This window comes from Nelusetta ayraudi, unplaced genomic scaffold (genome assembly GCF_046127955.1).
Source record: "Nelusetta ayraudi isolate G7.1 ecotype Tasmania unplaced genomic scaffold, CSIRO-AGI_Nayr_v1 ptg000060l, whole genome shotgun sequence".
NCBI lineage: Eukaryota > Metazoa > Chordata > Actinopteri > Tetraodontiformes > Monacanthidae > Nelusetta > Nelusetta ayraudi.
This window is the reverse complement of record NW_027466110.1, coordinates 917,356-931,161: the sequence shown is the minus strand read 5'-3', so window position 1 is coordinate 931,161 and position 13,806 is coordinate 917,356. Positions and strand designations below refer to the sequence as shown.

The 13,806-nt window shown below is 47.4% G+C and overlaps 1 protein-coding gene across 1 annotated transcript in view; it reads right to left on the bottom strand.

The window, feature by feature from the left end:
* The window catches only part of LOC142897635 (E3 ubiquitin-protein ligase SH3RF3-like), an 80,553-nt gene that overhangs the window by 4,535 nt on the left and 62,212 nt on the right, over positions 1-13,806 (bottom strand). The window contains exons 7-8 of the mRNA XM_076040106.1: positions 9,864-10,108; positions 5,843-6,168 (exon numbers count right to left, since the gene is read on the bottom strand). Of these exons, the coding sequence (XP_075896221.1) occupies positions 5,843-6,168; positions 9,864-10,108 (571 nt within the window). The remainder of the gene's footprint in view (positions 1-5,842; positions 6,169-9,863; positions 10,109-13,806) is intronic.

Sequence of the window (13,806 nt, the reverse complement as noted above, 5' to 3'; positions counted from 1 at the left end):
TCCTGGTTTTGCTTTTTGGGCTTGTGTCGTGCAAATTTCAAATTCAATGTTGTCTTTTTCTTTAACGGAAAGTGACACAGCTCTAGATAACAGCCCGATTTGATGTCACAAAGGGCACTGATGCCCCTCCAAGGTCAGTGGCAACACTCCCAGCAAGGAGGATTTTGATCAACCGTCTCACAGCTGCCTTAGATCTGTTCTGTTTCAACAAAGCATCACAATTTTTTTTTTTTTTTTACCAGAGGCTGCAAACAGAGGGCTAAATATGATATGATCATATTATCTAATATATTATGTTCTATTATTTGTTGTTCGATCTAAATATATAAAAGTGGATTTAACACATTTGTATTTGCAACGTAAATATAAAATCTGCCTCTAATGTAAATACTGTGTAACATCAAAGTCGTCTCTATTGTACCTTTGCACACTTTTTCTCTGGCATTTACAATGACACGCTCCCTTTCATGGTCCCTCCACTGCTGCCTGAGGGGATGGGGTGGGGGGGTTGACGCTGCTCCCAGTTCGTGCGATTCATGTACGAGCTGCTTGTTTTTCTACCTCGTCTGCCGTCTCAAAATGCCACTCTGCTTCGTTCCGAGTCGGGCAGATGGCATTTTCCTCGCTGCCCCCCCCACACCCCCTCTCTTTCTCTGTGTCTGCAATAAATATGAGGAAAATTTATTTTTGAGTCGGTGTGTTTTAACTCCTGCTGTTACATTGTCCGCATTCTTGAACAGAGTTTGGCTGCTTATTCATGCAAACTCTGTGATACTAGCAGGACTTAACAGCTTCTGGTGTTTTTCCTCTGCGTCGCGCCACCGAGGATCAATACAAAGCATGCTGGAGCATAATTCACAATTTTTCTTCTTTTTTTGTGGTTAATATCATCTCTGTTTTTTCCTCAGCCATCTGTTTCTTCAGCACATTATTGGCTGCCGGATGAGGCAGCAGGTTGGTTGTTGAAGTCCTAACGCTGAAGAAAAAGGCCTTTAAAGGTCCAGTGTGTTGGCTTGATGTATGACTTCTCTGTTGCTATGAGGTGAACATATTGCCTAAAAATAAATTAATAAATGTGTCTACTCGTACAATAAAAGTCATTTAGTTTTATATATATATCAGAATACACAGAGAGTCTTGCTGCTTGCGCTGTCAGGCGGGCTTCCTTGAAAATGTGACACCTCTGACCTTTAAAATGTCTCATTTAAAAAAAGGCTGTAAGTGCCAACGTTGATACCGGAGAATCAAACATGAACAACATGACCAAGTTCCTCAATAGCAACATGGGAAGTGCTTGAAACTGGGCCTCACACACACAGAGGCGCGCACACACTGGGGTGTGAAGAAATTACTCTGAAAAAACACATTCCACCTTAAATGAAGCGTCGAGCGCACCAGGGAGCCGTGCGATGGTGGAGCAGACAAACATTCCGATGTGAGTTTATAGAAGCGGGGAGTGAAAATACCGTGCACGTCGCAGCAGCAGCAGCAGCAGCAGCAGCAGAGCGACTCAGACATTTACAACCTCCTATTGGTGCAGTCCAGTTCTGATGAAAGTGTCGCCACTTCATCCCAATTATCCTCTTTCACAGTAGCTTCCTACATCCCAGCTAAGACGATGCTGATTGGTTTACTGAGGAAAAAGCGCTTTTGACTTGAGCTGTTTTGTTTACAGCGGCACAACTGCGTGTTTCTGTCGGTCTGCAGCTTTTAAAGCTTCACCATTTCAAGTTCAAGAGTTCACCAATAACTTTTTCTCTGCGTTGGAGGCTTTATTTTTTTTTTTTTTCATTTCCTTGGTGCCACTTTTTCCTCGATGCAGGTCGAACGGTCTCCATCTGATGGATACTGATTGTGCAGCCGTGAATATTGCAACATCTGCACCAAGACTTATCTTGGAATGACACTGAAAAATGTCTCCATTGCGCAGAATGAGTTCTCAATATACTAAATTTTAAACTCTAAACTTTAAACTGTGTGTGTGTGTGTGTGTGTGTGTGTGTGTGTGTGTGTGAGAGTGCGTGTGCGTATTGGCAGATGGCTGTGTGTTTCTCCTGGAGACCTATTCCAGCTTGAGGCAGTTTCTTCTGGCACGTCGTCAGAAATAAATCTTTTAAATGGAGAAAACAAACCTGCACAGCTGATTCTGGATGGGGATTCAGGTTTTATTTTGTAAAAATTGAATCTGTCATTGTTTTTGTCCTTATTGTGCTCCGAAGGCTGAAGATTTATTTTCTGGCCAAATATAAATAAATAAATAAATAAATAAATAAATGAATAAAATGTCAGTTTACAATGCCTTTAAAAGAGGGCAATTCAAATTTGCATTTGTATGAATGAATCAAATATTTGTCCCTCGATGGAAAAATGTATTTTTGGCCTCCGCCAAGTTTTTGATGGCTAAAAAAGAAATCATGGCGGAGGCAAATAGAGCGGTGGCACGGACAAAAGAGAACATTTGCTGAACAGATTTGAACATATTTAAACTCAACAATTGGATTCAGAAGTGGGGGCAAGTCCAAAACATTTCACAGCCAGTCAGTCCACTGAGGAGCAAACGCAAAATATGAATATGCCTTTTTTTTTTTTCCTTTGATGGAAAATTATTGATTTATTCTGTCTTTACTGATCATTTGTTTGTATTTTGATAGAAAAAAAAAGTGTTGATATGCATTCTCTGTATTAAAAAACAAACAAACAAAAAAACAAAAACCCAAAACGGGTCGACCCGGCCACGCTCATGCAAATAAAAGCTAGTTTGAATTTTAATTTGAGTAGCGGGAGGAAAACGGTGGGATACAGCGGGAGATTAAGGGAGAATAAGGCGGCAGAAGAGGGATGGAAGGAGGGCAGAGAAAGGATGCAAACAGCAGGGGAGAGGAAGTGGGGGCTTGATTAAAAAAAAAAAAAGAAGTGTGAAGGCGCAGGAAGGTGGGCTGGGAAGATGTGGGTGTCAAAGAGAGAGAGAAAAGAATGAATAATCACGCCCTCGGCTCTCTCAGCGGGTTTAAAGGCTTAATCTGCCTCGTGTGAAAAAGAATCTGGTGCGCTCGCTTTTTGCTGCGCCGTTCAACCGCCGCCACTTTCAACCACCAGAGGGCAGCACATACTGATGGTTTGATGGGTCCCGGCTGAACGACAGCCAGGCTGGCGCTTGCCTTTGCTCAGGGGCACACCGGCAGCGGTACCTGCTGGGTAATGGTGGTGGAGGCGTGTGTGTGTGTGTGTGTGTGTGTGGGGGGTTATCTCCACCCACTGAGTCATTACTCCACCATTCAAACACCCACGCAGCAGCATGGAAACGCTTACGAGGGAAATTGTACGGAGAGGAAAAAAAAAAACAAAATTAAAAAATAAAACCGGATGAAATAAATGAACGAGGGTTAGAGTTGACGCAACGTGACTGAAATCATGTGAGTCGCTGTCACTGGATGTGCTGGTTGTCGGCTGTCGGTTTGCAGGACCGTAGCAGGAATTTTGAAAAGGTTCCTTGTGACACCAGCTACAATATATCCCAGAAAACAGCCTTCTTAGCCCTCTGTTTACAGCCTTCCTCAAAAGACACTTTAAAAAAAAAAAAAATCTTTCCGCTCAACCTGACCAAACTTCTTGTGTCCACTTCAGGGCGACTTCAGAGGGCTACTGCTACCAATCTGGAAGAGGTGCCCACCACCCTTTGTGATGTCACAAAGGGGCAGTGAGTAGCTTTCCAGCACTGAGGCGTGTTCACTTTCTGAAAAGTCAGGGAATTATAGAGTTTCATATGTATTGCTAGAAAACACTGTTCATGTGAATATTTGCATAATTAGCATTTCATTTGAACGTGTCAGAGTGTCATCAGGGTGGCTCCGCATATGTTTAATATACGTTATGTTTACTTAACTTAATAAAAGCGTAGAAATATAGTGCTACATAAAAAAACAGAGGTCCAAAGCAGGTTTACAAAAACACCTATTCCAGCATATCTGCAGTCAAAACCTTTTTCAAAACACATTTTCAGACTGACTAAAATGCGGCCCGCAAACTTGCGATGATTGGGGCGCTTTTTGGAAATGCTTCCGCGAACACATCTCGTCCGGCCAAAGCGATATGTGTGTGTGTGTGTGTGTGTGTGTGTGTGTGTGTGTGTGTGTGTGTGTGTGTGTGTGTACGCGGCGCCGGCTGCGCTCCAGACAGTGTGACAGCGTGTCGAACAGAGATTACGGCTGCGACTGCCAGACAGTTATCATCGCTGCCTCGTCGTTCTCGGCCCCAACATCCAGCGATGGCTTCGCGGCCTCGTCGCCACCCCGCTGTCCGCCGAGCTCACAGTCACGCCGGCCAGCGCCGGGGATGATGTGGGTCAGGCAGCACAATTTGTTGCTGTTGTTTTGTTTTTCTCAAAGCATGATAGAAAAAAAAAAAAATTTTTTTTTGGTCCTGTGACTCAGCATGGTTGTGTCCTTTTTAAAGCTAATCCTCGATGTGTTTGAGATCTTCTGAGGCGTTCAAGGCCAAAAACCCATCAAGTCATCTGGTTTGACATTATCAGGGTGTCAAAATCACATCTGAACCATTATTGGTTTCAAAACCTACAGTCACAAGCTGAGTTTCCATTACCCCTAGAATTGCGCAAAACCTAAATATCGCAATAAGAAAACTGGTAGTGGAAACAGCTAAACTTCGAAAAATCTCTCAACAATCGATAGAAGGTTTATACGTGAAAAACTGTCATGGAAACGCAGCTACAGATGGCTTTGATAGAGTCGAGTCTCATTAATCCCTGTTACACTCGTCGCTTTGAATTGATTCGTCGATTTATAGAGGGGAAACGCACAAAAAAAGCAAGTCCTGAAGTTTTCAGTCCTGTTTTCAGCACAGAGCCGTAACTTTTAATGCATCTCGGTGATGCAAACCAGGCTGCTGTCCTGCTGCTGGTCGCCACTGAGCTGTTCTGTCAGCTCGCCATGGATTAGCTGCTGCAGCCAGCCGGGGAACAAATGGAGCAGAGGCAGATGCGAACCCCCCCCCCGGCGCCATCATTCACTGTCAGGCCGGCCCGATTTAACATCCGGCACTTTCATGCCGCTGATGTCACAACCGTCTACAGCGGCGGCACGTCGCAGCAAACACACAGACACACGCTGCCGAGCTGAGCGCTAATTGGAAAAATGCCATACATGTTTGGCTTTAATTCACAGTCGGAGGGAAATATCTGGCGAAACGAGACATGTCGTGCTTGCCCGCTGGTGATGTGGACTCAAAAACACATGTTTCAAATTTTGGCCTTGTCGTGTTGCATTAGGTTGCACAAACAACTGGCCGCTTGGCTGATATGTCATAATCCACAATAATGCCGGCAGATACACAGGATAGATTTTCTGTCCTGCTGCTCAATGTCTCATTTCCCACATGTTTTCAATTATAGTTAAATAATTATCTTCGAGCAGGCATGGTCAAACTACGGCCCGGGGGCCATACGCGGCCCGTTAAGATTTTTAATGCGGTCCGCCAAACTTGAAGAAATGATATTAATAGTCTGTATTTCATCCATTTTTCAGTGAGTCATTTCAATAAAGAGCTAAATACCGTGGGACACATTTTTTGTTGTACCGCTTCTGTTCATTTTCAATAGACATCAAAGCACATGTTGTCTACATGTCCCGTGATATATTTTTTTTATCTCCTATGAGTTGAATCACCAGAACACTCCATCCATCTGCTGCTGCTCCGGCCCCTCTGTCCAATTTTACAACCCATTGTGGCCCACAGGTTTGCCCATCCCTGTCTTTGAGACTTGCCATCAGCGAAAGCACGATTTTTTCCACGCAGTAACAGACGCGACGTGCATGAGGCGACTCACCTTCTCCACTTTGGGTGCGAGGACGCCCTGGATGGTGACGTGTGAGGGGCCCGGCAGCGGAGGCTGCAGGGGGCCGGCCGAGTCGCCGTTGAGGAGCGCCGCCGACACGTTGGGGGGCGTGAGGCACGAGAGCGGGGAGGAGAGGGGGAGGAGGGGCCGGGAGGCCGGGGAGGAGAGAGGCGAGGGCCCCAGGCTGGGCCCCGGGGACACCATGGACAGCGGGCGACCCGACTGGCCGGGGCAGCGCGACGGGGACGAGCTCTGGGGGCGCAGCGGCGACACGGCCACCGTGGGGCGCTCCGGGCTGCCCGCAGGAGGACTGTGGACTGGGGAAAGAGAAGAAGAAACAACAAGATAAAGCGGTTTAGCGGGCTTGGAAATAAAAGCATCTGAAGAATTTGCACTTGCACTCAATGCCTGCGGAGGCAGCGGTGGAAGATCTTCGCTGCTCTGACACAACAACAGTCCCAAGGACAAACAATGCAGTTTGTTCAAACTGAAGCCAAACAACAAGACGGTTTGTTTGCTTTTTTTCACCTGACACATTTTTCTAATAAAACACAAAAATGGCAAAACACAACAAGGTTTTCCTTTACGTCCCCCGAAGCCTGACGCATCCACTCGAGGTTTCCAAATCCCAACCACAGACTCTGTTTTTTCTTTTGTTTTTTTTTTTTACAGTTTTGCGTTGCTGTGTAACATGAAGACCGACACAGCTGCACAGTGACACATTCCATCCGCCGTCGTTGGCGACCAAAGCCTGGACTCCCAACATTCAACTTCTCACCGGGTCAAATGTGACTTTACGGGAAATAAACAACCAAACCGTGGCAGGAAGTGGTGAGTCGTGAGGCTCCCTGATTGGCCAGCTGTTTCATTCTACACCATAACTTCCAGACTGAGTGCTCGATAAAAATCAGTCACTCTCTACCAAAAGCTTTTTAAAAACAAGAATAAACAACCACTAAATGAAGTATGTTTAAAAAGAAGGAGCTTTTTTAGAAATTCTGGGGGGTAAATGTGGCGGAAAACCAGACATAAATAAAGTGCATAAGCATAAAGGCACGTTAATGATCTCTCCTCTTTCCCTCTCTGTCACACACACACGCACACACACACGCACACACACACGCACACACACACACACACACACACACACACACACACACGCTTAACCACCTGCTTGTCCACACTGCAGAGCTCCGGCTCAAATCCGCAGAGAGTCACGCTAAAAGAAAGCCACTAAAAACGCCAAAACTATGCACATACTTTATTCCGTAATGGAGACCAGATGTGTGTAAGCTTGCGAACGCACATGTGTATGCATGTCAGAGACAGAGAGAGAGAGAGAGATAGAGTGAAAGTGAGCGAGAGAGTGAAAACAGCCGGGAGAGAGAGAGAGAGAGAGAGGCACGACGCTCTGTCATTACGCCTACGCAAGACAAAAAGCACAGTGATGTCATCCAGCCGTGCGTTCGAGAGCCGCTGCATGCTCACTTGTGTGCGTCTGTGTGTGTGCGTGTCGTTCTTGGCGGTGTTCTCACGGCGTGTTCAGCCTCCCAAAAGGAACCTTGGCCATTATGTTCTCAGGGAGACGTCGGAAGACAGACGGCGGGAGGGGGGAGAGAGAGAGAGCGAGAGAGAGAAGAGAGTCGAGTGGAGAACAAGGTTGAGGTGCACACAGGGAATGTGTGTGTGTGTGTGTGTGTCTGTGCGCACACACGATGGCATTACATAATGCAGACTAAAGAAGTGTGCGCAGACTGTTTGCATGTTGCAGTTTTCTTGCCGTGCGTCGCCGCCATCGACTGTGTTGCCGCTCTGCAGGACTTTGTGTTGTTGTTCAGCGGCGGTGACTCACTGGGTTCATGTCAGCAGGTGCAACAGCGACGTCCATACCTGGACTTCACATCCAGCCTCATATATGGACCACATCTCTGACTAGGAAGCACCGAATGTCTATAAATAAAAACAATATTTTTCATCTTTCCAGTCGTTGGCGGCGGTGGCTAAAACCACAGCTGAACACGTCGTGGCTTTGATCATCATGGAGGATTTCATTGCCCCCCCCACCATCCCCAAACACCAAGTGTTCTGTCTTAGCCAAATTTGACTATTTCTGTTGGCCCGACACATCAGACGGAATTTTTCTCCAATCTTGAATTAGTTTCACACATCGGGATGGAAAAGGGCCCATGAAAAAGGTTTCAAAAAGATGCTTGTGAAATACAAAAAAAAAAAAATCCAAGACAAACGGTGATTAGAACTTGGGCTTGGGGAAATGGAGTCATTTCTGTGTTTCTGCGCAGCAACCAGATGGCGTCGCAGGTTTGAGTTTGAAGACATTTGCTTTGTTGTTTGTAATTGGGGGTTTAAACTGATCAAAACTTCAGTAAAAAGGTCATTTAACTACAACTTTAACCATTTACTGCTTGGCTCTCATGGTATCACTAGAGATGTAGGTATCAAGACCAGAGTGAAAAATTGTAGAATAAACAAAAGTAATCAGGCCAATAGAAAATGTATAGGAAATGAATAAATATAGCAATGAAACGGCAAATAAGTGAGGTCCAAGACAACAGAGCAGCAAACTCAGTGTGGAAATGCAGAGGCTTAAATCCATAGGTGAGGGGAGGAGGGGAAACGAGAGGCAGGTGGAAAACATCAGGGTAATCAGGGAGGAGGGAGCAGGATTGAGGGGGGGGGACGAGTGAAAACACAAGGGGAGGAAACCTCGAAAACAAAAAGGAAAGCACAGACCATGAAACGAGGAGAGATAAACTTGAACAAAAACAAGCAAATACAGCCTGAACTCCTCACAGGAGGGAAAATGAAAGACAAGCGTAAAAAAGATAATCAGGAAGCAGTGGACAAATTCCCCGATCGCACAGCAGCTCTGATGCATCCTCCACCGCATCCACCACCGTTTCTCCACAAAGTGGCTGTGATCAGATCCTCCCGGGTGTTCTTTCAGATTCCAACAACGGAAATACCACCGGTTCTGATTTGTCCAATATGGGAACGCCTCGAACCGGATCCGTCATGCTGTTTTTAATCATTTTCAACGTTTTTGTAACAATTCCCCCCCATCACTAACCCCACCCAAACAACTGCAACGGCTGTCCTGAACGGAGGTCTGCACAATCTGAATACCGACTGGAAGCTACTGGAATTAATGACCGATCAATATTCTATTATTCAGCAATCATCAGAGCGGCCGGGCGGCGGGCAGGAAGCCCTGAACGATCTCGGCTCCCTCAGACCTGCGGGTTAGAGAACAGAACATTTCTGTTGCACCCTCATGCTCCTCCCCCGGCTAAAAAAATCATCACAATCATCGCTTTTCGCTTTTCGGAAGCGCATGAATAAATGAGCGCGTTGCATCGAGGCCGCGGTTGTATGCTAATTAATGCTAATTGGAGGGGAGATCAATAAACCGTTAAGAGTGCAAAATAAGCCGAATGCTCCCACCGCGACTGCCTGCGCAGACAAAACGACTCGTGCTTTATTGTATGTGTTACCACCAATTCACACCATAAGCGCCTACGGTGCGTAGCCACGTGGAAACTCCGTACCGTTCACACCAGATGAGTTTCCGAGGGGCGGCGTCCAGCGACCGGTTCACGCGGGGACTGCAAGATCGCCGAACTGAGCCGTGTTGATGCCGATACATCACGTTGACGTTTCACAGTAAAATACAGCACATATAAAAACTAAACCCAGCACATTTTATATTATGAATGATGAATGATGAAAATCAACCGGCTCCACCGTGTCTTCCAATCAGTGACTTCCTGCCTGGAACGATTCTACCTGCTGCGATTGACGCGCTCTCGTGAAAAATAGAACGGGCGTATTTTTCCAAAGTGGCGCCGGGTGTGAACCCACACACTGACTTTAATGGCTGCGATCTGCTGCTCCTGAGCTGCGACCACGCCGCTTTTGGTGAGAAATTGGGTGTAACCGTATATCCCCCCCCCACTCCCCCTCCCCCCATTGTGTGCTAGTGTCTCCGGCTCACCCAGCTGCATGGAGGTGCGCACCGCCTGGCCGACCGTGTGCTGGCTGGACCGCAGGCAGTTCTTCAGCTGGGCGGCGGCCGACTGCGGCGAGGAGGCGGGGTTGACCAGCGGGGTGGAGGGGCGCGGCGAGGAGGGTCCCGGGGAGCCCGGGGAGGCCGGGTCCGACAGCTTCCCCCCGCTGCTGCCACCGCTCACTGGGCTGGACAGGCTGGAGCTCCGGGAGGAGGCCGCCCCGAACGGAGCCCTGAGGAGGGAGAGAGAGAGAGAGAGAGAGAGAGAGAGAGAGAGAAAGTGAAGTGTGTGATTGTATTTCTGCTGGCTCCGCCCACAGCGAGGGAAGGCGTCGCTGATTGGTCAGGTCGTATTTTAACCCCGGCGGCCGGTCAGTGGGGAGGTTTTCCTCCACTCGGGGCTCTGCTGCTGGAGTTCACACTGGAAATCTCAGCAATCCAGCTGCTGCCAAAAGGTTAATAAAACGGTAAAAGCTGATTCCGATTCCATGCCGGTATTCCGGAGCTGACAGAGGTGTTATCCCGAGGCCAGGCAGGGCTTTTCATTCCATCTAAACAAATTAAACTTTTCACACCAACAGCCACAGCCACTCCCCCACCGGTCTTCCCCTCCTGCGGTAACAACTTTTTGTCTCGAGCCATAAATCCACAGCACCAATTTCCTCCACAGTGGTGGCGGCTCCCCCCCCCCCCCCCCCTTCCCTTCCTGCTCTCCACCCATTCACCTCACCCGCCGCCCCCTCCCACTTTAAGACCCCACACACCTCGAGACCAGGAGCGGCTTGAAATGATGGAAAGGAAGGCTTTGGTCAGCAGGAAAAAAGGCTAAAAAGCAATTTGGAGGACGAGGAGGATCCCAGAGTGAGAGCAGGTGTGTGTGTGTGTGTGTGTGTGGGGTGAAGGTTGGCAGCGCGGGCAGCTGCTACACGGGGCGGGTTCAGCAAATCAGTCAAAAGACTGTGTTTTCATATGTCAGCGTGCGCTGCAGGAACAACCGCATGAGTCCATTTGATCCTGACTGAGCTAAAAAAAAAATCGAACGCGTGTCCGGCGGCACGGCGTAAAAGTCGAGTTTGCAGCCGGTTAAAAGGCCCAGTGTGCGAGAATCACAGAGCCAAACAAGGAAAAGAAAACACATGCATGAGTTTCAAAGTGTTTTGAAACACTTACGTGAATACGTCTGGGCTTAATCTACAGAAACAGAAAACAGCCACATGGTGCCAGAGGCCCAGAATGTAGATTTGGGTTCACAACGTTACCCTGTAGCTAAAAATAGAACACATTGATATCATGAGACCTTTGACCTTTAACTGGTCCTTTAATGCTCCATCATTTCATTAAAAAGGAGAGCACAGCCTCTGTGGTTTAACATAAAGTATACTATCAATAAAAAGAGCCAGTGACTCATATGACTCACAACACAATCAGGTGAGACGAGATGATGAGTGCCAGAGAAGTGGCCCACTTTCAGCTGACCAGTCTGACTTGTTCTTGGATTAGCGCAACAAAGTGCGAGAGTCAGTGAGTCGTCGTCAAAACAAACAAACAAACAAACAAACAAACAAACAAACCATTCACGCATGAACTTTTTCACAATTTGTTTCCACACCGTTTGAAGCTACTACTGACCATGATACGTTCAAAGACCTACATTAAAACGGGAGAAGTGAGCCTCGTTTGCGGGGCTCTGTACCCGCCGCCATCGCCGGCGGCGTGATTGATTCCGCCGTCGCTGTGCGGCCGACACGTCCCCCCCGTAACATGAACAGAGCCGCAGGCGGCTGAACAGTGAGCTGAACATTATCGACTCGACGCTTTTCACACTCTTATGGCCGGACCATCGACTTCCTGTCAGACACATAGCGAGTTATGGCTCTGGGGCGTGTGTGTGTGTGTGTGCGCGCGTGTGTGTGTGTGTGTGTGTGTGTGTGCGTGTTGCCGCAGACAGAAGTTACAGTGTGTTAGTTGTGTTAGGGGAGGTGTGTTGAGGAAAAAAAAAAAAAGGTGGGTGGTGAGATTTTTTGGCAGCCATCACTGGATTTTACGACGTCATAGAAGTTTATAGGAAGGAGAAAGTCGACTCGGAAGCTCAACGGCCTTTTTGAGCCTCTTCATCTTTCAACGGGACGCACGAGGCTGCGGAACGTTAAACCTTCCGGCGGATTCTCATGCGGGGTTGTTAAGAGTTGGTGGAAGGCTCGTGCGAACTCGCAAAAAAAAAAGTTTGGGATCTTCGGCTTGCAGATGAATTAAGGTCACCATATAACAGGTGACCTTAATTTGACCTTCTCTTCTCTTCCGACTGCAGAATCACCATCACAGGTGAATCCATGGATCCACCATGAAATGCTCCGCTTCAGGGAATATTGATAACTTTGTGTGGGTTGTGCTGCTAAAGAGTTGAAACGTGGAACTGACAAAGGTGTGGCCGCTGATTCTGGTGTACTTGCGTGTGTTTGTGAGCTTCCCATTATCATGAAGAGACATTCTGAGCTTCTTTGCAGTCAGACGAGCTGCAGAGGTAATGGTGGTGGTGGTGGGAGGAGTGGGGACTGAACTGCTCGAGCAAAGAAAAAACAAATTGCCTCTCATTTGATTACTCGCCCATCCTTCTCTCTCTCTCTCTCTCTCTTTCTCTCTCTCTCTCTCTCTCTCCTAAATTGCCTCCTAACTGCGGAACTCGAGGCGGCCTCAGATCCGCTGGAGTGACACACCTGCTGCTTCTGCAGCCGCTTCATGTCTCCCTCGGCCCTCAGCCTCCTCCTTCCCCCTCTTGACTCCGACTCTCCGCTGTTCTTTCATGCGTCTCGCACCTCCACTCCACTCCCCCACTCCACTCCACTCTTTCATTCTCAACTCTCGTCCTCGCCAATCTTCCTCCTCGCCCACCCATTATTTTCCCTCCGTGCGACTCCCGTGTAATCGCGACTCTCCACTCGTGTCCTTTTCTTCTGCTCCATCTGTCTCTTTGTCTCCGCTGTGTCGCGGAACGCCGGCCGGCTGGACGGGCGAGCGGTTGGAAACGGCGGCACACCTGCAGGAGCGGCGAGGACGACTTAATTGCCCGACTCGATTTCGCCGTGGCTGTTTTGTCATTTTTTTTTTTCCCGCCCGCGCCCACGATGCCAGAAGTAATGCTGGAGATGATGAGAAGGTTTATAATGACGGTGACAGTGATGAGCTGCAGGCGGCGGGAGTCGATAAAAAAAAAAGACAAAAAAGCAAAACAGAAAGAGCCACTAGTAACCCAGGTTTTTCCAAAATGTATGTTTATGAAATGCCAAATTGTGGCAAGTGATTTTATTTAACTATTAAGTACAACTTAATTATTGAAACAGTAAAATCCCGTTATCTAAAGGTGCCACATTATCACTGTTGGTCATCATCAAAAATGTATAGAGCATATCTGAGCCCTTGTTTACAGTCTGCTGACCTGCACGAGGCTGAAGTTTAGGCTGGCTTTTTATTTTTTTTATTTTTTATTTTTTATTATTGTTTTTAAAGATTCAAGTCACGTTTCTGAGAGAGATGTAAATAATTTTTTCCTTTTTTTTTTTTTTTGGACCACCATTGAGACGGAGGCATACATCGCATTTAGATTCCTTTCCTGCGAAGAATTCTCAGAAATCGCCTCTGGTGTGATGAGATATTAATCAGCATGAAGAGGTGAAAGCAGGGCTCTGCCGCAGTTTGGAAACCAGGTTGAAGCAACGCGCCGCACTCTTGCATTCGTTATGAAAAAAAAAGAAAAAAAAGAAAAAAAGTTCTCCCTGGGTGCCTTTGAGACATGAGGGACAAAGAGAACAGAGCCGCACAATTACACGGCGCAACAGGAAGTGGAACTATTGCGGCAACACGCAGGACTCGACGTGTTGGCTTGGAAATCACCGTGAAACAAACAACAATGTCAATTATATTACCATACAACAAG